The 26,610-nt window shown below is 33.9% G+C and overlaps 1 protein-coding gene across 3 annotated transcripts in view; it reads right to left on the bottom strand.

Annotated features, from left to right (window-relative positions):
- FCHSD2 (FCH and double SH3 domains 2) overlaps window positions 1-26,610 on the bottom strand; it is a 320,644-nt gene that overhangs the window by 165,485 nt on the left and 128,549 nt on the right. For 2 of the 3 annotated variants that reach the window (XM_063093284.1, XM_063093285.1), the window contains exons 4-5: window positions 13,710-13,786; window positions 3,563-3,707 (exon numbers count right to left, since the gene is read on the bottom strand). In XM_063093284.1, the coding sequence (XP_062949354.1) occupies window positions 3,563-3,707; window positions 13,710-13,786 (222 nt within the window). The remainder of the gene's footprint in view (window positions 1-3,562; window positions 3,708-13,709; window positions 13,787-26,610) is intronic. The other variant, XM_063093286.1, reaches the window with a different exon arrangement.

Below are 26,610 nucleotides of genomic sequence, written 5' to 3'. Positions count from 1 at the left end.
TAATCATCAGGGAAATGCAAACCAAAAGCACACTGAGATATCATCTCACCCGAGTTAGACTGGCCATTATCAAAAAGACAGAGTATCAAATGCTGGTCACGATGTGGAGAAAGGGGAACACTCCTATACTGTTGGTGGGAGTGTAAATTAGTGTAGCCATTATGGAAAATAGTATGGAAGTTTCTCAAACAAATACAGATAGAACTGCCATACAATCCAGCAATTCCACTGCTGGGTATATATCCAAAGGAATGAAAATCATCAGTTGAAGGGAAACCTGCATTCCCATGTTTATTGTAGCTCTAAATACAATAGCCAAGTGTTGGAACTAACCTAAACCTCCACTGATGGACAAATGGATGAGGAAATTGTGGTGTGTGTGTGTGTGTGTGTGTGTGTGTGTGTGTGTGTGTGTGTGTGTGTGTGTGTGTGTGTGTGTGTGTGTGTGTGTGTGTGTGTGTGTGTGTGTGTGTGTGTGTGTAAAGGAATACTACTCTGCCATAAAAAAGAATGAAAATCTGCTATTTGCAGCAACATGGATAAACGTAGAGAAAAATATGTTAAATAAGCCAGGCACAGAAAAAGAAATACCACATGTCCTCACTTATAAGTGGTACCTAAAAAAATAAATAAATAAACAAATAAATAAAAAAGAAAGACACAGCAATCACAATAACACATTTAACTCCTAGAAGGAGAGAACTGAGGTTACCAGAGATGGAAAAAGGGGAGGGGAGTTACTGAGAAATTGGTAAAAGACCACAAAAAATGATTACATTGTATAATGTTGACTATATAATTATCCTGATTGAACCGTCACATATGGCACACAGGAACTAATACTTAATGCTGTCTGTACCCCACAGATACGTACGATCAATTGTGTTTCAATTCAGAAAAGATAAAGAAAAAACACGAAGAACTGCACCAGAAACATGAATATATTTTTTAAAGTCAGATAATTTTAGAAATGAAAAATAAAAAAATACATTAGATTCCAAAAGATGAGTTTTAAAAGCAGATTAGAAATAACAGAACAAAACGTTAATAAACTGCCAGATAGATCAACGTAAAATATTCAGATTGAAGTACAGAGTAAAAAGGGGGGGAAATACAGAAAATGCATAAAAAGTACAAAAGACATACGGACAGAGTCAAAAGGTCTAACAGCACAAAAGTCATAATGGGGAGGTAAATGAAATTATGCTGTTGGAAGATTTTTACATTGTTCATGAGGTGGTAAAATACTGAGTCAAGGTGGACTGTAATAAATTAATTTGGAATCCGGTTTGGGGAATAGTAAAATTACTGATTCAACGTAATGTAATAAGTTAGTCAGGCATATTGGAATCTCTAGGGTAATTACTAAAAGAATAAGATAGGATTATAAAAAATTAAGAATAGAGGAGGAAAAACTGATAATAAGAAAGATGAGATTGCTCAATGTCACTAACCATCAGGGAAACGCAAATCAAAACCGTAGTGAAATATTACCACACATCTGTTAGGATGGTTATTATAAAAACAAAACAAAACATAAAACAAAGACAAGTTTTGCCAAGGTTGTAGAGAAATTGGAACCCTTGTAATGCAAGGTTGGGGGAATGCAAATGATGCAGCTACTATGGAAAACAATTCTGGTAGTTTACTGAAAATGGAAAATCTTAGATTGCTATTTGTAAGACTTATAAATTTGGCACTTTGAGGGCTACCAAGTGTAGAGAGTTGATAACAAATGCAGTAACTGGGGAAAGCAGAGCTAATGGATGGAAAGAAAGACTGAATTCTAATACCATGATTTGAGCCCCTGGATCTGCCCATGCCTGAAGTTCTGGAATTTTCACTTATACATGGTAATACATTATTTTCTTGACTTAAGCCAGTTTGAAGTAGGTTTCTTTCATTTGCAATTCCAGAGTCCTCACAGATATGCCCAACATGTACTTAATGTTTAACAACTGTTTAAATGGAATATAAACACCACTATCAGCTATAATTTGAAACAATTTAATTCAGAGATATGAGACTTGTCAAATCTCACCAAACATTCTTTGTCTAGAAATGCTGGTTAAATTAAGGTCTGAGACTATTTCACCAACGGAAGAGAAAAGCACCAGAGGTAGTTAAACGCTTTCAAAATGTTCTGATACTGAGAAAGGTGGAACTTAAGAGTCACTCAATTAGATTTGGTAGATGCATTAATCTGAAATGTAGTATTTCCTCCTGGTTAGGAAGTTATACTAGTAATAATTCTCTGCACCTACATTGTACTTTCTTTCTGCACAAACAGACTCAGACACGCACACACGTACACACATTTTCTTTCAACTCAAAATCACTGGTTAGTGGTCACGTACTTTATCACCATGTTTGCTTTGAAAGAGATAATTTTTGGCAAAGATAAAACATATGCATTCTTACACAAATGTGTTTATACCAACGATATTACATGAGTGCTCTAAAGAGACTCAAATTTTACATATACATACATACATTTAATATACTGATTTCATACTACTAAAATTAGTTTCTTTTTTAGTTTTTGTAAAAAAAAGAAACAGCTCTGAAAATACAAAATAACAATTAGAATCAAAACACTGGATGGCTTCTGAAATACTGTTTCTTTAAATAATTACTTTAATGTTTTCTTTTTTTTTTTTTTTAAAGATGACTAGTAAGGGGATCCTAACCTTTGACTTGGTATTATCAGCACCATGTTCTCCCAAGTGAGCCATCAGGCCAACCCTATGTAGGGATCCGAACCCGTGGCCTTGGTGTTATCAGCACCACACTCCCCCAAGTGAGCCACGGGCTGGCCCCTACTTTAATGTTTTATAAAGTATTAAAACTTCCATAAGAAAACTTTAATAACTTATTAGGCATCATGATAATCTCCATTTTTGTAACTCTATTTCCAAAAGGACAAAAGTCAATCACCTACTTTCAACAGCAAACTTTTCATAAAATCACATTAAACAATACCACTTTCCTATAAGTTTTTTATTTCTGTGAAATCAAGGAAATAGGCCTGTTTAAAAACATTTACTCATGTGTAACCTATATAATTAAAATTCAGAGTACACTGGAGTTTTTAAAATAAGTTTACTACATTTGGTCAAAATGTGTTAACTTCCTTTAAATTAATTATGCAAAAATGGTTCAGGTTGAAACTAAGACAAATTAATGTAAACTTTTATCAAGACTTAGTAGGATTAATAACACTGTAACTATTCTAAAATACACCAAACTGTACCAATATTGTGAAACTAACTAGATCTATTTACTTGAGTTAAGCTCAAGTGCTACTTCTAAGAAGTGTTTACTGAGGTTTCTGAATTCCATAGATTCAAATTACTCTCATCTTCATCAGTTAATAAAATATAGTAGTTAAAGGGTACATTATGAAATCAGAAAATACTAGTAAAATGCCAACTAGAAATATTTGTAACCATACAGAAAAGCTCAAAATTGTAAATGTAATTTATCATAATCTTGCAGATTACATATGTAGCATTGAGATATTAAAACACATATAAGAAAAGAACAGAAATAGAAACAATACCCTTTTTAGTTGCTGTTCTTTTAAACTTCTCACTGTCCTTGCAGGCTCAGAAATGAAATTTTTATAGTTTTCACATATATTGATCCGAGACTGGGCTACCTGCATTGTTCCCTCGAGAAAAGATTTCCAAACAGGATACATGCTCCTAAATTCAAAGAGGGATAGAAAAGTATTAGTCAGGGAAAAGGAAAAAAAAGTTGGCTAATCTTCTGCTCACTGACAGAATGAATGTCTTCTTTATAACTGTAAATGTATTTATACCAGCTCATAGGCAATATTTCAGCACATATAAGCTGCATGACATATACTCTATTCCTTTATAATTCAGCAATAGGGGATTTTGATTCATTAGCTATTCTTAATAACGGAGTAAAGGGATACAAGAATAACAATTCTAGACAAGGCTGACACAATAAAGATTAGTAAATAATTCAGACTCTCTAGGCCTTTTACTGTCACCAGGTCATAATCATAAATATCAAGTTTTATTGTTTTATTAAGGTATTTTCATAATTTTACAAATGAAGTAACTGGGGCCCAGAGAAATTTAGAGAATCACTCTAGGTCACACAAGAATGTAGCAGTACTGAGATAAAGACAACGTTGGATACCTCTAAAGCACATTTTCTTTCAACTACATCATATTACTCTCTCACATAAACTGATGAGACTGGAAAAAAAATTATCATGAACAACGGCTTATGTGCTTGAGAAGTCTGTTCTGTCTGACAAAAGAAATCCATGGTATTGTTGCTCTACATCTTGTCTCTGTTGTAACAATGCTTAGCCAGCATCACACGGTACGTCAGAGTCATTCCAAGCAAGTCCTATCACCTTTCCTTGATTAATATGGTCAGCAACCTCTTAGTAAAGTCAAAGAATTATTAATCCTGTTTTTTCTAGCCAACTTCCTTTTCAAACCTTCTTCCTACTTTGTTAAATGCTTCAGCCAATGTTAGTATGCTTCTACACTAGCTATAAACATATTTTATAATTTATCATAACAATGGATGGTACTTTGCTTTTGAAAATAACATTGGTACAGTGAATTTTTGATAGAGTATAATACAGTATCCCTTATCTGAAGTGCTCGGGACTGAAGATTTTGGATTTTTTTGGATTTTGGAATATTTTCAGAATACATACCTATTGAGCATCCTTAATCTGAAAATCCAAAATCTGAAATACTCCAATGAGCATTTTCTTTGAGCATCATTTTAGCACCCAAAAAGTTTTGGATTTTGGATTTTTGTATTAGTAATACTCAACCTGTATTCATCTCCTGAGATTTCTCTTTTGATGTTCACACAGATTTTCTACCATAGCAATGTATGGGATCATATGCTACATAAAAAACTAGCTATGGGTCAATAGATGTCAGCATAAAAACAAGAAAAAGAAAAATTTCCTGGGTCCTCATCCTAGTTAGAACTAAAAAAACTTTGATAAACTATAGATTTCAGGTAAGCAGTCTTATGGATTAGTTCATGTAATACACCAAATGAATTGGTTTAGATGGAAATATTCATTTATTTAGGCAGAGGTATATCATCACTCCTCAGGAAAGATTCAGTGTTGCGTCAGAAAAAAAAAATGCCAGCCTAAAAGCACTGATGAACTTAAAAACAGCAAAATTAATGTCTTCCATGGCCTCACTGCATGACAACCAATGGAACTTATAATGTAAACTTACCACAGGCCCTCCTCTAAGCAGTCCAAATAATTTATTTTCTAAGAGAATGCACTGAGAGAAAAATTCACTACTATGCTTTGTAACTATTAATTTATACTTAAAATACACCTTAAAATCATAATGGAAAAAAGAATCATTATGAATAGTGGAAGGAGGGGAGGGAGGGAGAAAGGGAAGGGTCCTGCATCCATGTTCTTCCCTTAGTTTAGCACCCTCCTCCATTTACCCCTTACCTAGTTAACTGCTGTCACCCTTCCAACCTCAGCTTAAATGTAACTTCCACTGGGAAGTTTTTCATGATTACCACCAAGCCAACCCCTAGACTCAATCAAGTCCCTCTTTGTTATTTGTTCATGGCTCTAGCACTTTTCCTTCAATTATAAATATTATTATGTAATTGTTTAGTGAATGTCTGTCCCTCTCACTATAGTGAAAACCCTATGAAGGCAGCAGTGTGTCTTGATGACTATTGTATTCCTAGGGTCTACCAAATATAGAATGGTTACAACAATATATGTTGAATGAATAAATGAATGAATGGATGAATGTAAAAATTATGAAGACTTACAATAAAAAAAGAAATCCTTTCATTACAAAGAGAGTTTAAAGAGACTTTAAGAGATTAGCAGATTTATATAGCAGGCAAACATATCCTGAACAATGAGGTACCATGGAAAGCATGGAATTCAGCTACCAGTCAGAAGATCTGGGTTCAAGTTCTAGTTTAACCAATATACTTATATGTAGCACACCTCACTATACTTTCATTTCCTCAATGGGCAAATGAGGAAATAACAAAAATACCTGCACCACATACCTCACAGGGCTATTTTAACAATTAAATGCAAATGATGTGAAAACCCTTGGCACACAGATTCTTTAAAATGAATAAATAGTAATAGTAGCAGAATTTTAATAGAAATAAAAGTACTTTTTGTTAATAGTGGCAATTTTAATGGTAGTAGTGTTTTTCACTCTGATTGAGGAAAAATAATCATGGGCCATAGAGTGATTTTTCAAAAATTTTATTTCACCAGGTTTCACATGAAGCAATTTCGAAGGATAAGGAAAGGTGTCAAGCATGTATGGTATTTTGGTATTCTGCTCAGGTCAGAAAATGAGGCTCGAAATTATAAAAGAAAGAAAGAAGATTCTTTTAAGAACCTATCACATGGTAGGCACCACGTTATGTATTTTACATTTATCACATCATTTAATCTTCATTACAACTCTGTAAGATAGGTATTATCCCCATTTTACAGAGGAGAAAAGTGAGGTTCAGAGAGGTTGTGAAATTTTTCTAAGGCTATTCATCATGAAATAGCACCCCCATGGTCATAAACTAGACTTTGCTATTACCCATAACTACCCCTTTGCTCTCATTTGAATTTCAGTCATCTAATCTCTGACTAACACCTCCTGACTCCATTCACTCCCTTAAGGATTCTGACTCCAACCCTGTGGGAACCCACAATCCATTTGATTCTACCCCCTTTCCACTGTCTCTTTAGGATTCTGACTCCAACCCTATGAGAACCCACAATCCATTTGATTTGACCCCCCTTTCTACTGTCACTCTCATAATTTCTCTTCTGAGGTCCTTACCCAGCCTAGGTTTCATGGTCCATCATTATAATCACTCCCTATGTATACCCTTATTACTCACCCTTGCCCTCTCTCTTTCCATCATTAAAACCTACAAGATCCTACCTTGGTTAAATCCAAAACTGTGTTTACACTATACCAAAGTCTGTGGCAGAATATGGCTGGAGAAAAAGAAAATCATGCTGTCTCGTCTCATTTTAAATTGAGGTCAAATAAATTCTAGTAATTCCTTAGTGTTATACAGAAATACTACTATATTCCCCCTTAATCCATTTAGTCTCCCACTGTTCTAGACAATTATTTCCCAACTTTTCTTTTCTTCTCAAACATCTAATATGACCATACTTTCGGCTGACAAGAAAGCTATCAAAAGATAATGTACACATGTTCCCACCACAACCAACAATCTCTTTGTCTCTGCACCCATACATTCTGCCATCACTCCTATTACTTGCATGAACTACATGTGCTCTGAATGCCAACCCTTCACATTTACACTACATTGTATATATAATCTCTCGCTCGAGTACCAATCCAGTAATCTCTTGTAACATCAATTTTTCCTTCTCTACTGGATCATTCTCACAATTAGATATGTTATAAAATCTCCATTTAAAAAACAACAACCCTCCATAAAGCCTACATTCCTCTCCAGCTACCACCTCAATGTCTGTTCCCTTTTATAGCAAAATTCCTTAAAAGAATTGTCTGAAATGACTGTCGCCACTTCCTCTCCTTCTGGTCTTTCTTTTGAAACTGCTTGTCAAGGTCAATGAAAATCTCCCTGTGGATAATCCCATTAGTCGATTCAAATCATTTTTTTTTACCTATTACTCAAACTATCAGAAGCATAGACCTAGTTTATATTCTTGAAATGTTTTCTTTACTTGGCTTCCAGTACATCACTCTTTCTTGGTCTACTGCTACTTCACTGGCCACTCTTTAACCTCCTTGGCTTGTTCCTCTTCATCTCACTGCCCTGTAAATGCTAAAGTGTCCCAGAGTCAGTCTCCAGGCTTCTTTTCTTTAACTACACTCACTCTTTAGATGAGCTCACCAGTCTCATAACTTTAAAGACTATCAATATGCTGACTATTCCTGAACTTTTAATTCCTACCCAGGCATCTTCCCTAACCCCCAACTGCCAATTTTACATATCCAACTTGGATATTTAATAGGCATCTTAAACCCACTATGTCCAAAACCAAATTCCTGACATCCTTAAAATCTGTTCTCACCATCTATTCTATCTCATTGACAGCTATTCAAACTTTCTAGTTGCTCAAGCTGAAAATTTTAGAATCATTGATTCTTCCTTTTTCTTCATATCCTACATCTGCTCCATCAAGAAATCCTGTCTGCTAGACTTACAAAATATAAAGGAATTTGATGACTGCCTATCTCCTCCACTGAGACCACCCTGATTTGAGCCACCATCATCTTGTGCCTGGATTACTACAATGGTCTCCTATCTCTCGGCTTCTGCTCTTGTCCCCCTATAATGTCTATGCTCAACACAATACATCAATTGCAGTACCATCGCTCCCTGGAACTCTGTATTCTCCTTAATATGCTTGCTGTCCTTATCACCAATTGACAAATACATTTAATTACTCACCTGTTTATTGTCTATCTTCCCTCACTAGAATGTAGGTTCCATGTGGAAGAAGCTTTGTTTTATTCACGATAGTATCCTCGGCACCTTGAACAGGGCACTCAATACTATTTACTAGAGGAGGAGAGCAGGGAATGATAAAGCCTACATTCAAACCCAGATTTGTCTGGCTCCCAAATCTCTGCCCTGCTGCTGATGTAAGACCACTCTTGGTCTCAGTAACAATGCTAAACATAAAAAAAGGGTCTCTTCAATCTGATAAAGTATACCAAGACTTGTGTATCCTAAGTCCTTTGTATACATCCTACATGATTTTTGTCTCATACCTTCTGTACCATTATTTTCCTGATTTACTTTTTTTTTTTTTCCCTCTGCTTCACAGGGAGAAAGGACAAGGGCAGTAGGGAGGGAGGAAGGAAAAGACGGAAGGAAGGAAGGGAGAAAAGGAAGGACGGAAAAGAAGCTGACTCACCTTTTAAACTAAAATATTTGTATCTTACAACTTCATATCACTATTCTAACTGAAAAATAAATAACACTTGCTATAATAATTGTTATAACTAGTAAAATACAAAAAAATTCATCCATATATTACTTAAGATCATACTGTGAACTAATTTGTATATGGATATCATACTGGAAAATAGAGAAAAGTTTACCAGAAATAATTTTTCATTAAGAAACAAACCAACAAATTCATCTTGACTGTGGTGGTGGTCACACAATTCTATATGTGTGGTAAAATGTTGCACAGAACTTAATATGCACACACATACATACAAATGAGTACATATAAAACTGATGAACTAGAATTATAATTCGGAATTAGATTGGACCGTGTCAGTATCAATATCCTGATTGTGATATTGTACTATAGTTATGCAAGATGTTACCATTGGGGGGAACTGGGTGAAGAGCATAAGCACGCTCTTTGTATTATTTTTTCACAACTAAATGTGAAGCTACAATGATCCCAAAATAAAAAGTTTTTAAAGAAATTTAACAAACACCATAGACCACCTCTAGGCCTAGAAATACAGCTTCCTACTAGTACCACATCTCAAGTAGACTCTAGAAAATGATAAGTTCATAATCTAAGATTAATTTATACAGTAACTGATAGCAAGGAGAGGTATGGTGTTTAATAAATAAGTGTTCATGTATTGCTGTTCTTGATAGTAACAAGGGAGAATATCCTAAGACTAGGTAACAGAAGTAAAGGCGGGGAAAGACACTGATTTCAGCCCAGTTGAAGTACGATAAGAACTGCAATACAACTGCAGCTGAGGTGCCCAATGGTTGGGGAACCAAGGATGAAAGAAAAAGAAATGGGCAGAGATAGGGAGAGAGAGAATTTGGGGCCAGGTTTCTTCTTGGCTTTGAATTTCATAAAAAGAAATTTATATTTCATCCTATTGGCAAATAGAAACAATAGATGATTTTCAAGAAGGGGAGTGAAAATAGGCCTATTTTACAATGCCATAAAGATAGTTTGTGACATCATAGCAAGTGGAACTGTGAAAGGGAGAGATCACAGGCAGAGAAACAGCTGCTTAACAACCCAGGTATGAGAAGATGAGATCTAGAAAAAAGTTGAAGCTGGAGGCAGCTGACTTTTTGTTTCCCAAGCTGAAAAATTAATAAAATATATGATCATTGCCAGTTTTTATAGATAATATGGAAAGACAGGAATATAGATAAGATTACTTAAAAGAGTCACTAGAGAACTGAGGGAACTTTGAGAAACATTTACACAGAAAGGATTAAAAACATGTCCTCAAAGATTTTTTTAAAAAAGATCCAAGAGAAAGCAGTGTTATAGAAGTCTAGTTTCCAAGCAAATGGGCATGGTTTAATGGCATTAAATGGTGCATGTATCATCAGATTGGCAAACAATTGAAAAGACCTATCACATCAACTGTTGGTAAAAAATAAAAAGGGGCAATTTTAAATCAAATTAGAAAAATGTAAAATATATTGATACAGCATTTAAAGAGGACAATTTCCAGTATTAACATTTTAAATGTATAAACCCTTTGATCCACCATTTCCCCCTCTAAGAATATACAGATATACTTTCCCAGTGTAAAAAGATGTGTATACAGGAGTTATTGCTCCAGCATTATTTGTTTTAGTAAATAAGCTAAATAACTATAAATAAGGAAATGAATAATAAAACTATAGTTCATCCATATTATGGCATTAAGGCAGTTATTAAAAAGAATGGGGGAGAGGGGGACCTGAATATACCGACATGAAAGGATATCTAAAATAGACTTAAGTGTTTGAGTGGGGAGAAAAGGGTTACAAAAGCATACGTATATAATAATTCTAGTTCTGTTAAAAACAGCAAAACTGTATATGATCATGTATGAATCACACAGAAAAAAATGTGAAAAACAGAACAGACCACATGTTTTTAATAGCAATTACTCTAGGGAAGTAGAAATGGGAATAGAAGAGGCTTAGGAAAGAGAATGAGGCTGAACTTTATATTGTTTATACTCTTTTTACCTATTACCTGTACTATTTACCTGCTTAATAAAAAGCATGTATTATTTGGATAAGACTTTTTAAACTACCAATACAAATACAAAAAATTAAACAGGAAATTTAAAATGACTAAAACTAAAATAAACAAACCAAAAAATTGGCAATTGCCACTCTCACCCTTAACCCTGATCTTTCTATAGGCTTTTTCCACAATGGCACCACCACCTTCTCTCAGTTGCTTCGATTAAAAAACCTGGGAGTCACTGTATAACTCTTCCTCTCCTCCTTCCTACATTCAGTCAGCAAATATTTATCAAGTGCCTTCTATGTTCCAACAGCTACTTTAGATACCAGGAAAGCTGTTTATAGTTTGTCTCAGAACAAATTTAACAAACACAAAAACAAAACTCTGACAAATCAATTACAAGTCCCCTAGCTTCAGTCTCCTAAATAGCTCTGAAATATCCCCTACAACCTGATTACTACTATAATTTCTATGGTTCAAATAAGAGACAGTGCAGAATTAAATTCCTGCAATTCTATCTTTTCTGAATTCCTCCTTATGCCCCTCTAATCCACCTTCATACTATTGCTAAAGTGAAGTTGATCATGTCATTTCTCTTGTGGAAATTCTTTAATGCCTCCATTATCTTCCAAATGAAAAAATAAACTCTACAATATGATATGCAAAGTTCTTTATAACTATGCACCCTCTATGCCTATAACTCCACTTACCCTCCAACTCATATACTTCACATCAGCTGTATTGAACTGCTCATTGTTACCTAATATTCATATTTTCTCACACTCCATGCCTGTAAGGTGTCACTTCTACTTAGAATTCCTTTTACCAAGCTATCTGCCTAGCAAACTCCTGTACATTCTTTTAAGACTTGGCCCTACAAGCCTAGGTTTTCCTCTATGGTCCCAATGCACCTCTACTACTATCCAACGCTGCCACTACTTATAGTGGCTATTTCTGGTAAGCTCCTGAAGGACAGATACCATTACCTTCTAGTCTCTCCAACCTTAAGTCTACTTTAACAGTTGGCATGTAGTAGATATTTCATATGTAACTCATGAATAAAGAAAGAATGAATGAACGAGTATTTAAATAGCTGTGTGACCTTGAGTAAGGCATATAACCCAAGACCTCACTTCCTAATGTATAAAATAAGGATAATTATATCTACCTCACAGGGTTGTTTTGATCATCATGGGAGACAAAATAAAGTTCCTAGCACAGTGTTTGACATATAGTAAATATTTAGTAAATGTGGGCTTAAAATACTCTTTTAAATTAGGTTTTATAAGCAAGCCTGGGAATATAGCCTTCTTTTCCTTTTCTTTAGTAATCTGAATCCTGAATTTCAAACGAACTTGGAATATAGTTAACTATAAGTTGGAGTCCTTCTTTACTCCCCAACAAGGAGCCTCTTTTTTGATCAGGCTTATTTCGTCATACCAGCAATATTAAACATATTATGCTCACTCTCACCTCAAGGTTTGTTCTACTTGTCTCTTTTGCCTAGAATTTCATCTCGTCTCTCTTCCCCCTTAGGTGAACTTTGTAGACACTGGAAAATCCATAAGAAAAATCTCTAATTTATTTCTCATTTTGCTTTAATATTTTATATTGCAGTTATACTATTCTATTATTTATAGCTATCATGCCACCTTCCAAGTTATCGGTCTGCCACTGTGAAGAACTATTAGGGTTTCTTCTATATACTTCAGTTTTCTAGCATCACTGCTACAATCTTAAGAAGTTCTCTGATGATGCAAGTCCTCACTGACAATTCAGCAGCTTGATTTCATATTCAGACTCCAAACCATATACTTCAATACTGACTTATTAACTACCCTGAATTCTCTGCTGTTGTTTCATGGGCGTTACTCTTAATTCCAAACAGACTGCAAACTCTTTAAGTCTTTAACTTCCAGGTCCGCTAACACTAAGGACAGCCCTGAGCACAAAAGACAATAAAGAACTACAAATTAACCTCAAAAGACATCAAATTTAAACAAAGTTACAAATATTTTTAAGATATCAGTATTTCACTGAGAACACAATTTGTATCCATCATCATCTACCTTCTTTAAAATTCATATGAGATTAACTAGCCAACTTTTGAATATACTGTTTACACACACACCTCTAAAATAAGTATTATTATTAAAAAAGCTCTTTTCTTTAAAACATATTACTTATAAACCCTTTTCCCCTAGTCTCACAAAAATCCCAACTTCCAAATTTAGAATTTACTTCAGAAGTGAAGAATCAATGATCATAGTAGAATACTATAATCCTGTTTCATTATTGTTGCAATAATGTGTCTCATCATAGGTTACTGAGAAAACAATTTGTGTTCCACTCGCGATCTATCTTTAAATTTCATCTCATCTCTCTTTCCACTTAGCTGAACTTTGTAGATACTGGAAAAACCACAAGAAAATCTAATTTATTTCTTGTTTTACATATGAAACAATGTAAACGTGGGCATTAATTAATTAAATAAAATATAATCTTGGCTTAAGACGAATGAAAGTGATCTAATTCACAGAGTTATCTACATATGTTATGAAACATTAAAAATTTTTGGTAATATTGAAATTACGTATAAAAACACAGCAGAGAAAGGAAGCAATTCTTTTAAAAAGTGTTACATTATCTATACGTGACATGGCTCTGACTGAAGCCATTTTTAAAGAAAATGGGAAAAAACTAGTTAGTAAATTACCTGTAATCATTCCGATCATCAGCTTTTATTCCAGGCCAATCTTTCTTCAGATATTGACTAGCCAACTTCTGGATACCCTGTTAAAAAATATATTTTTTTCTAAAATAAGTATTTTGCCATAAAGGAAGCTCTTTTCCTTAAAATACATTAATTAGAAAATCCACTTTTCCAAATGTAAACTTAATTCAGAAGTAAAGAATCAATGATAAAATCGTAAAACACTATGTACAACCTTCTTTCATTATTGTCCAGTCCTTTTTAGGAAAAGGGTGAGTATAAGGATGAAAAATTGGAACAACTGATATGCCTTTCACTTCACCAAACTATCTGACTAGCCATAAAAACAAACTACCTCTGGTATGTCACAAGGAACACAGCTGTCTGTCTCCTCAGAGCTCTGATGACATAGCTTGACATCTCTGTTTACCACTTCTAAATCCCAGCAGCCAAACTCTCATATATTAGAAGAGGAAAAAACACATTCAATTTGGAGGAGACAGATACATACTGGCTTGTAAAATTAAATGAGCAAACCTTGGTGCCATTCTATAGTAGTAATTCTCAAGACAGATTTTAAGGGTCTTTTCTTTTTAAATAATACCATGGCACAAGTGATTTCAAATGAAAAAAAATAGTTTTACAAAGAAATATACCCACTTGCTATTATCCATACAACATGAATCTGGACAAAACAATATTTATCTATAAAATGTGGGGGGGTGGTACAGTGATTTGAACAGAGAAGACCATTTTGTTGGGAAGTGAGGTTACACTACTCGTTCCAATTATATAACACTGTGTGACATATTACTTTTAGGTATTAACATGTGGTGCCCTATCCCTATAACAGGGTGCAATGTAATGGATACAGAAATCATTAACCTTGGGATATTCATTCCTATACATGCAACTGTAAAAAGAATACAATGCTGAAATGAAGAATGATCTCATTAACAGATTTCCTGCTTTAAGCAAAGATTGCTCAAGTAAAATCAAAGCTTCACTCTACACACGGTACCCTTCTGCTGCCAGATCAATTTGGTGTAATCAAATCCATTGTTAAATGCCTCATTTACCATTATTTCAATGAATCCAAAGAGTAGCAGGAACTGTAGAGAAGCGCCTTTGAATTTCAAGTTCCTCCTTAACTTGGAAATAGTTTGGTTTCACTCTTTCCAGGTACTGCATATTCTGAGAACTCACATACAACTATATATCCACAAGACTTTCACTTAACGTATCTTGTACTTTGGGGAACCCAATTACTAAGGCTTCTCTGAATATGTACAGTATTTTTTCACTTCTGCACATTGTACATACTGCTCCCATTGCACAAAATATCTTCCCACCACTCCCATTTTTAATTGCTGAATTCTTACTCCCTCTTAAAATGATTTTTAAATTTCCTAACACAAAACACTCATAAATACACATAGGAAAATGTAAAAAGTTTCATTGCCTAGGTATTTAATTTCACTAACTTCGTTTCATTAAAGTATAATAATTTATCATTCTTTTTGCATTTATTAGCTGTAATTGTACAAAGAACTACCCTCCCAAACTATCCTGTTATCCTGAGGTAGAGTAAGGTCTTAGAGGAAAGACAGGATAAATACCTGCTTGTCCAGTTTCAGTCCAAAGATGAACAATACATTTTTAAAGTAAAATTATGAACTCATACATTTTAAATAATGGATGTGTTCCAATTAACTGCAGTCACTATTATTTTGATAATCAAAATGTCACATCTGTTGTCTGCAACAGCCTCCAAGTTGGCTCCCATATCATGACCCCAACAGACTTTTATCACTTTTTTGTTCTCTTTTACAGATCCTGTCCCAGGCCTGCAATAAGCTAGTTCTCCAAGAAATACTGATTTCCTTTCAGAGAGAAACCATATTTAGAGACCACAATCTAGACAAGTCCTCATCCTTTGGGTCTTTGTGTATTCCTCTAAAATGCTTTTTCTAATCACTTTATACAAAGTAGCTCACCCTCTACCCAGTTACTCTCTCATACAACCCCACTTATTCATAATCCTAATAAACTGTTACTATCTAGTTTAAATTATTTTTCTGTTTACCGACTATAAGGTCCATCAGGTAGAGAGCTCATCTTGTCTTGCTCCTTTTTTTTAAATCACTATAACCCCAGGCTTTAGCAGAGAGCCTGAAATCTAGCTGATGCCACTAATAACCACTGATTATATAAATAAATGTCACCTACATTATTCTGTTTCTAAAGTATAGCATTCATTTCCTTCTGTGTTTTTGCCATTCTGAGTTAGAAGTGTTTGGATCAAAATTTCTGTGGTTCCTAATTTTCACATACTCGAAGAAAAAAAAACTGTACCAGATTTTTGAGATTATGAATAGGTGGGTTTAATATAATAAATAATTTCCTTAGTAAAATTACAGTGAAATTCGACCATCCTCACTATTGGAAGAGAATACACGTGGATATTCCGAAGCAATGAAACAAACAAACAAGCAAACAAAAAGGAAGTATATTCCATGCCTAGAAGGCACCACACTTTAATTTTTGTGAAGGGTCAAATAAGTTAAGGTTGCTGAATTCAAGCTGAATTCAAAGAACCCATTATTTGTAGAGAGGAATAAAAACATCAACATAAAATGCCAAGTAACACATGGGTTACTGCCAAATAAGTGGTAAAATGAGATGTTAAGTATCTAAATGAGGAAACTATCATCTAACTTTTTGTTAACAAATCACAATTAAATGATATGATAGTGACTTTTTCAGTGTAATCACTGCTAAAATGTTCACAGAACGCTTCACACAGAACATGGGATAAGATATGAGCCTCTGTTCATGATTAGGATTAAGACAGAAGGGAGAACGACAGCACTCAAAATGTATATAGAACAACAAATGTATATAAACTTAATAAGCACTTTCACACATTTATTTCTCTTAACTCTGTTGGACTCTGTTATAACCACAGAGAAATTGGACACTAAGAGGATATATAATTTACTTAAGACTACACAGTTTACAAATTGTTAAATTTGATCTAGAATCCCAAGTTATAAGTCTCTACAAAAGACATCATTTTAGAGTGGATTTTATCTACTTCTTTTAAAAAATTGTGAAATTACTTTAACATGTTAACTTTTTTTGCATTATAAATTACAATAGCAATTTCTAGAGCTCTAAATCACAAAGCTGAACTGTATTAAACTGAATGAGCCCTTCAGAGAGGACATGAGGGATTCATGAAATAGACAAACAGTAAGATCTTTAGATGAAAGACTTTATTCAAGTTAGTTCACAGAGGCAGGAATCATGACTTCGGTGTGCTCGATGCAGCTGCTCAAGATCTGATTTGCATGAATGCTCATAAACACTCCGTAGCCATTACAGGAAAGGTCCTAAATAATATTTCATGCCTATGAAGGCATTCTATACTTAAATTAACTTGTTTCTCTTCTGCATTATACTTAAAGCTACATCTGATGAATATAAAGTTTACTTATATAGAAAATAAAATCCACCCTAATTAATCTGCTAAGGAAAATAAACCTATGGCTTGCAATTTTTTTTAAAAAGTTTTTTTTCCCCCAAATCACTCTCCCAGCCCACAGCATTACTCTCTAAAACTGGTTCACTAGATAGATATTTATTTATATTTACCTGAGCATTTACTGACACATAATGTTGATTTGATTTGCAATACAGTTCACCCTGGAACAGTGGCTTCCATAAAGATGTACTATCAATATACTCTTTGGAATATCCAATAACACCCCATTCCAACTTTTTAAAAAGCCATCAGTGTCTGATGTAAGACTTGCTTTATTTTACCTCTCAATAACACTTGCTGTATTGTTCTAACAACTGAAGAAACACAAAGAAAGCCACTGTTGAGTAGACACTGTGAAATGGACTGATGGCTTAACCTTTGACCCATTACCACAGCAAGCTGAGCAGGAGTGTACACCATAGCTCTGGTACAGGTTATTCTGTATCCATTTCTTGTCCAGCATATACAGAAACTAATATTTAAATCAGATGGCTCTTTAAAATTTTAGGAAACTATATTATTTACATACAGTACTATACCTTTTTGTCATAAAATTCAACGTTATGCAAATGATCTTTTAAAAATTAACAAATCCACTGATGTAAATTATACAATGATTGTCTTTACTATATTCTTAAATCACTTTAATAGTGATAGAGAACTTCAATTCCACCCTTAAGAAAAGTTTTGAAATATTTTTTACTGTTCTGTGTGGTGTATAATTGTATAAGAACAAACACCAAATAAAAAATAGATGAAATTTAACACTCATTCATGATAAAAACTCTCAAAAAACTAGAAGTAGAAGGAAACTTCTTTAACCTAATAAAATATATATACAAAAAACCTACAACTAACATCATTCATATGATGGAGACTAAATGTTTTCCCCTAAGATTGGAAATAAACCAAGGATGTCTTCTCTCCCTACTCCTTTTCGACATTGTACTGAAGTCCTTACCTAGTATAATAAAGTAAGAAAAAGAAATAAAAGACTTACAGATTGGAAGGGGAGAAATAAAACTATCTTTATTCATGGATGATATGATTGTCTATGTAAAAAACCCCAAAGAATCTGCAAAAAACTCCTAGAACTAGTAATTGAGTTTAGTAAGGTTGCATAATACAATGTCAATAGGCCAAAGTCAATTACTCTCAAACGTAACTGCAATGAACAACTGGAATTTAAAATAATAAAAAAAATAAAGTACTTAGGTATAAATCTAACAAAATATGTGCAGGATCCATATCTAGAAAACTCCAAAATACTGACAAAAGAAATCTAAGAAGAATATCTAAATGAATAGAAAAATATTCCGGGTTAATGGATTAGAAGACTTCATACTGTTAAGATGTCAATTTTTCCCAATTTAATCTATACAATCAATGCAATCCCAATCAAAATTCCAGAATGCTTTTTTCGTAGATATTAACAAAAAACTGATTTGAAAACGTATATGAAAAGGTAAAGGTAGTAGAATAGCCAAAACAATTCTGAAAAATAAGAACAAAGTCAGAGGACTCTCATTACCTAATTTCAAGGCATACTATAAGGCAACAGTAATCAAGACAGTGTGGTATTGGCAAAAGAATAGACACATAGATCAATGAAGCAGAACCAAGATCCCAGAAATAGACTGATGCAAATACAGTAAACTGATTGTTCACAAAGGGGCAAAGGCAATTCGATGGAGAAAGGATAATCTTTATCAACAAATGGTGCTGGAACAATTGGATGACCATATTCAAAAACAAACAAACAAAAAAACAACCTTGACACCTAACTTGCACAAAAGTTAATTCAAAATGGTTCAAACACCTAAACGTAAAGCACAAAACCATAAAAAATCTAGAACACACAAGAAAATCTCCTTTGGTGAAGAGTTTTAACATACAATACCAGAACCAAGATACATGAAAGAAAAAATAAGTTGGACATTATCAGAATTAAATTCTTTCTTCTGGGAAAGACACTGTAAAGAGAATAAAAAGACAAGCAGCAGACTAGGAGAAAATATTTGCAAATCACATATCTGATATAGGACTTGTATCCAAAATATAAAAAAAACTCTTAAAACACAACAGTAAGAAAAAAACCAACCCATTTAAAAAATGAGTAGAAGATCTGAACAAGAAGATACAAGGATGGCAAATAAGCATATGAGATGTTCAACATCACTTGTCATTATGAAAATGCAGATTAAAACAAGGAGATGCCACTATACATCTATTAGAATAGCTAAAATCCAAAAAATTGACAACACCAAATACTAGTGAGGATGCAGAGTCACAGTACACTCCTTCATTGCTGATGGAAGTGCAAAATGGTACAGCCTCTTTGGAAAGCAGTTTAGAAATTTCTTATAAACATAAGACTTCACATATGTCTCAGCAATTGTATTGTATTCTAGGTATTTAGCCAACTGATTTGAGAACTTATGACCACATAAAACCCTTAACACAAATGTTTCTAGCATCTTTATTCACAAATTTGGGCAACCAAATTGTTCTTCAATAGGTGAATGAATAAACAAACTATGGTATATCATTACAATGGAATACTATACATAAATAAAAAGAAACAAACTGTTAATTCACACAACTTGGATGAATCTTAATGCATTTTGCAAAGTGAAAAAAGCCAAACTGATAAGGTTATAGAATGTATTATTCCATTTATAAGACATTCTGGGAAAGGCCAATTTACAGGAACAGAAAACAGATTAGGGGGTTGAGGAGGGAAAAGTGTTTGACTAGGGGAAATTCAGGCATTTTAAGGATATAGCACTAATCTATGTGGTATTGTAGTAGTGGATACATAACACTATGCATTTTTTAAAACCCACAGAACTGTACAACTTAAAGAATGAGTCTTAACATACACAAATTTTTAAGAATCAACCAGGAGGTTGGGGGAACCCATAATAGAATGCAGACTGTGACAAATAAATCTAACTGATTACAAATGTATGACATAACCTCACAGATGAGTGTGGGGGGTGAAGGGGGAAATTTTATAAATTCTGTAAAAGAATATTTTTACAAACTGACCCAAGTAACTTTGAAAAACAACATTTTGACTGGAAACTAAGAGGAACTATATGAAAATACTGCATACTAGTTGATAAAGCTGCTTCTCATTGGGTATAGGTTAACAATTCTGAAATGTGGCATATATATACTGGGAATAAACAAATAAGTAAATAGTGGACAGATGGTAGGAACCAGATTGCTCAACATCAGAGAGCAGGAGTTATAGATAAGCATGAGGAGGAAACTAGAATGAACCATTTGGGGGTGAATTAGAGTCAGAGGCATCTAATTCAACATATACACAAAAATAATTACAGATAGGTGTGTATCTGTATGTGGCTCAGCATAAACACATATATTTCCTAGCTCTGTCCACTGAAAAGGCCTAGAAGCAATGACACTCCAGTAGCAACTAGCACATTTAGTACCCAGATCTTGGTTTCAAATACTATCATTTCCCAATAAAAGGAATCAGGGCTCCTTAGAGAAAAGCTGATTCTAGGGCTAGGAAGGGAAATATACATAATGCACCTGGAGCATCTTTTAGTGCCAGAAGGTAAAGAAGTGCACAAAAAACAAAAGGATCCAGGCATATCAAAGAGACCCCAGAGTCATCCTGAAAGACCTCCCAATGGCCAAGAATGAAATAATTTAAAACATAAAATAAACTAGTATTGTATTATAACCCAATCCAAAGTATAAAATAAATATCCATGAGTCCATTCGGAGGTAAATAAATGGCAGAAAAGAGACAAATCTCCCATACAGAATTCCAAATAGCTTGTACTGGGAATCAAAGAGGTTGTATTTGTATCAAAGAGGTAGAGCTTAAATAGCCACTCCTTGAAGTTGGGCTACACTGAGTGGCTTGCTTCCAAAGGGGAAAATATAGAAAGGAAGCAAGCAACTTAACAGTGAAGAAACCTGGCAAACATTTCCTTGGCCAGGTGATCAAGGTTAACATCATCAGTAATAAGTCATGTTGACAACATGTACCCTTGATATGATGTGTTGAGAATGGTACTTCACGTCTGTAGTCTTCTTCCCCAAAACCCATAATCACAGTACGATCATGAGAAAAATATCATACAAATGCAATTGAGAGGCACTGTACAAAATATCTGACTAATACTCCTCAAAACTATGAAGATCATCAAAAACAAGGAAAACTTGAGATATTGCCACAAGCCAGAGAGGCAGCTAAGGAAACCAAGGACTAAATGTATGTGGTATACTGGATGGGAATCTGGAACAAAAGAAATAAAAGAAAGGGAAATAGGGAAAAACTAGTGCAGTCCAAGTAAGTAATGTCTGAATGTTAATTAACAGTAATGTACCAATGTTGATTCCTTAGTTGTGACAAATATACAATAATAAGATGTTAACAATACAGGAAACTGGATGAGGGGCACATGGGGAACCCTGTACTAACTTGGCAATTTTTCTGTAAATTCAAAACTACTCTAAAAGGTTTACTTAAATTTTAAAAGTTCACAAAATTTAGCTACTTTCTTACAGTATTTTTTGAAAAAGGAAACAACATAGCTTTTTGGATCCTGATTTTCTAATTGTTGAATTTTACATTTGAAAAACACTTAGTTATATCATTTAGATGATTTTTGTGTTCTGATTTCCAACAATGACAGAGGAGATTGCAGAATACTATTGTAAAGTAGTGATCTGTAACTAATACATATGGATATATGCAATGCTACTAAATGAAAAGCCAAACTAGATTTAATAACTACAATATTTTTTAAATGTGTCTAAGTACTTCAAGACACTTAGATAGGCTATACAGGATTTTTTCCCAACTCTTTTTGAATAAAAATTTTTAAACATGTATACAAGTTGAAAGAAAGAAAAATAAATCCAGCACCCAGACACACTGGTTAACATAGTGACATAATTGTTTTTAGTTTAGATAAGAATTTGAATGGATGAATGACACTTAACAATCAGATAAAGATCATCTTGAAATTAGTCTGCAGAATTATTATTTGTATAGTTTTGACTAAATTATAACTCTGTGTCAGTATATTCTTATGACTGATAACTTTTTAAAGCTGTAAAATATAACAGCCAAAAAACATATCTAAAAGTGTCCTGCTAAATGATATACCACTGAGTAACATTCTTCTGCTCTCCCATAACAATTCCACATATACCACTATGTACACAGATATACTCTATGTTTTAACTAAAAAATTACATAGATAAATGTAATATTCTACATGAGGACTACAGTTAATAATAGTGAATTGTATTCAGGATTTTTGCTAAATGAGTAAATCATGGCTGCTTGTGCCACAAAATGGGCAACTATGTGAGATGATGGACATATCAATTTGTTCCACTATAGTAACCATTTTCCTATATTTATGTATCTTATAACATCATGTATACCTTAAATATACACAATAAAATTTATTTAAAATAAAATAAGCTGGTTATAAAAAATATAATATTCTAACAATGTGGAATAGTATGAAAAACAGACATACAGTGCTCTAAGAAAGTATAGAGATAAGACCTATGAGTAGGGATAAGTGGTCTGCATATCCAAATAGACTTAATTGAGGCATATATACGATCAAAGATCAGAAGGACAAACGAGCAGCGTTAACTAGCTAAGGGATGACATGCAGCGCTAAAGGTGGAGAGGTAGTTAAAGGACAAACTATGAAGACCAGGAAGGGTACCTTAAGTATAATGGTGTATACGACTGGAAAGACTTTAAATAAGGATGTAAAAAATCGATTTGCATTTTTAAAATCATTTCTCACAGCTATGTGGAAAACAACTTTGGAGGAAAACAAAAGATATGAAAACCACTTAGAAGATTACTGAAGGAGAAAATTCTGGGAAGAAGGCAGAGAAGAAAGGACCAGCAATTTGTCTCCCAATCTAGAAAACAATCACACTGACAGAATTTGTCTGATGGAATTATTTTAGAACTCTGGGGTCTATTGAAAGCTTGCAACTTCCAAAGGAAGACTTGAACCATATATTCAGGTTAATTTTAGTAAATTTCAGTTGTTAGCTAAGCAATTCCTACCCATGGTCCTATCTCCCATCCCAGAAGCAGGCAGCCACGCATGTGTTCCTGAAGCAGTCCCCACACTGTTTGTGGGAGCCAGGGTGGGCAAAAAAGACCCTATCCTGTGCTATGATTGCTGACTGCTGCTTATAATCATGGAGATGTAGATACAGATATAGGCAACCACTGTGCCACTCCTTCCCCCATGGCTGCAAGCCTCAGCCCCTCAGGCTGAAGAAACTTCCAGGGAACTTAAAGGGCCAGTGCCCTTTTCCTCTCTCTTCGTTTTTCCCTTTTTCCCCTTTTGGGAGCCATATATTAAAGATTAGGGCATTTTAAAGCAACTGCATGTTTGAGAGAAATTAGTAAGTCACTGCAATACACAGGGAAAGGTTCAGACTCAGAAAAGACCTAAAGTTTATACTTCAGGCTGATCTTCAGCACAGAGACAACCTACAACAATCGAAAAGAAAAGAAAACTGCAAAACTGGGGGAAGGTGGAAAATCTGTTTCCAGAGTCACCACATTATTAGATTCAAATGTCCAGTTTTCAACAAAAACAACAAAAAGCATATAAAGAAACAGGAAATTACTCAAAGAAAAAAAAATAAGCTAATGGAAACTGTCCCTGAGAAAGACCTGATGGCAGATCTACTACACAAAGACTGTAAAACAACTGTATTAAAGATGCTCAAAGAACAAAAAAAAGACATGGAGAAAGAAAATGATGTATGAACAAAATAGAAATATCAAGAAAGAGAAAACCTATAAAGAAACCAAAAATAAATTCTAGAGCTGAAAAGTACAATAACTAAAATAAAAAATTCACTAGAGGGATTCAAAGGAAGATCTAAGCAGGCAGAAGAAAGAATCAGCAAACTTGAAAATAGGACAATTGAAATTACTAAATCTGAGGATCATGGGAAAAAATGCACAGAGCCTAAAGAACCTGTGGGACACCATCAAATGACTAAGTACATATTACGGTAGTACCAGAAGGAGAAGAGAAAAAGGGGGAGAGTAATTATTTGAAGAAATAATGGCCAAAAACTTCCCAAATTTGATGAAAGACATGAATATAAACATCCAAGAAGATCCAAAAAACTCTCAGTAGAATAAACTCAAAGAGACCCACACTTAGAAACATTATAATCAAACTGTCATAAGCCAATGATAAAGAATTCTGAAAGCAGAATCAACTAATAACATAGAAGAGATCCTTAATAAGAGAGAACCAACTCATCACAAACAAGGGATTCTCAATAAGATTATTATCAGATTTCTCATCAAAAACTTTGGAGGCTAGAAAGCAGTGGGCTGATATATTCGAAGTGTTAAAAGAAAAAAAAACTGTCAAACAAGAATCCTACATACAGCAAAACTTTACTTCAAAAGTGAAGGAGGAATTAAGACATTCCTAGATAAACAAAAGCTGAGGGAGTTCATTACCACTAGAGTTGCCTACAAGAAATGCTAAAGGGAGTCCTACAGGGTGAAACGAAAGGACACTACAGAATAACTTGAAGCTGTGTGAAGAAATAAAATATTAACATACTTGGGCAATTGTAAAAGCTAGTATTACTGTAACAATGGTTTGTAACTCCACATTTTGTTTTGTAATGATTTAAGAAACTAGTGCATTAAAAAAAATTATTAGCTATGTTTTTGGACACACAATCTTCAAACATGTAATTTTGTGACATAAATAGCTAAAAAGAGCTGTAAATGACCAGAGTTGTTGTAAGCTATTGAAGCTGGCATAAACTCGAATTAGAGTGTTATAACTTTAGGATGTTACTGTAGCATCCATAGTAACCAGAATTAAAATAGTTGTACATTATACACAAAAGGAAGTGAGAAAGAAATAAAAATGTCTTACTATAAAAAATCAAATAAACACAAAAGAGACAATAATGCATGAAATGAGGGATAAAAAAGCTATAAGGTATATAGAAAACAAACAGCAAAATGATATAAGTCTCTTTTATCAGTAACTACTATAAATGTAAACTGATTGAACTCTCCAAATCAAAGAAATAGGCAGAATGGATTTTAAAAAATGATCCAACTACAAGAGACTCAGTTTAAGATCCAAAGAAGACTACTGAAATATTCTGGTACAGATGATGACAATTTGAACCATGGCAGAGGCATTGGAGATAGAGAGAACCAGTTTGATCACAAAGATACTTAGCAGGGACAACTGACATGTCTGGTAATGGTCTAGCTATGGAAAAGATAAGAAGGAAGGAGACAACAAAGATAACCCTTAGGTTTTACCCTTTATACAAACTGATGGAGGATAATATCTTCCTAGGGGATAAATAAACTGGTAGGCTGTTTATTTTAGAGATATAAACTATATTCAATTTTTATTTTCCTTGTTTTATTTACTTTGCTTAGAAACAAAATCTTGGAGTGTGTCCTGTCTAGCTTCAAGTTTATCAATCCAGTTTTAAGACTTTTTAAATGAGAACATTATACTACAGACAGAAATATTTCACATATTATAAAGTGTACTGCCATTAATGGTGTGTTTTTCAAATTAAAAAATATGTAATTACACATGCCACAAACCAATAGTTCAATGTTTTATCACATCATTTTTTAAAGATCTGTCTCCCACTCCTCTGCAAATTTTCATCTTTAATACTAAGTTTACTGCCATAATTTCTCATGTGTTCTCTCCCACCCTCCTGTTATAGCTCAGAAAATACCATCTGACAGGCAAATCTGGTAGGCTGTTCAATTAAAGAAAGAGTTATTGGATTATAATACAGACAATACTAAGTTTGGCAAAAATATAAGAAAAGAGGAAAAGCCACTATCTTTCTCAAAGTGCGAGATATTAGGAAATCCTATGTAGAATTAGGTACACTAGAAAAATGGGTTGAAAAGAGCAAGTAGAATTTCACCAACTGAGAAAAGGAAGAAGGGCATTCCAGGGCTTGGCATAACTTAGGCAAAAAAGCAAACAAATAAATAAGTAAATAGCAATGTAAAAGATGGTAGCAGAAATTTGAGAGATGGATTGATGGAAAAATTTTTGACTTGTAAGCATCCAACTTCTTCTATGAAGTTTGCTCTTATATTTCTATAATGAATTCCTTTTAGTGTCCAAGAAATCTCTACTTTTAAAGCAGTTTTCCATGAAGTTGTTCTACTTCTTTAAGAAGGTCCCTCCAGTGTCTTTCTTATACTCAATTCAGAGTAAAAGCACCATTGCTATCACAGTGCTTAAAACTGAATCATAAAAACACAGATAAAAAAGGTGTTTCCTTGAA

Source organism: Cynocephalus volans, chromosome 4 (assembly GCF_027409185.1).
Source record: "Cynocephalus volans isolate mCynVol1 chromosome 4, mCynVol1.pri, whole genome shotgun sequence".
Classification (NCBI taxonomy): domain Eukaryota; kingdom Metazoa; phylum Chordata; class Mammalia; order Dermoptera; family Cynocephalidae; genus Cynocephalus; species Cynocephalus volans.
This window is presented reverse-complemented; position numbering and strand designations above follow the sequence as displayed.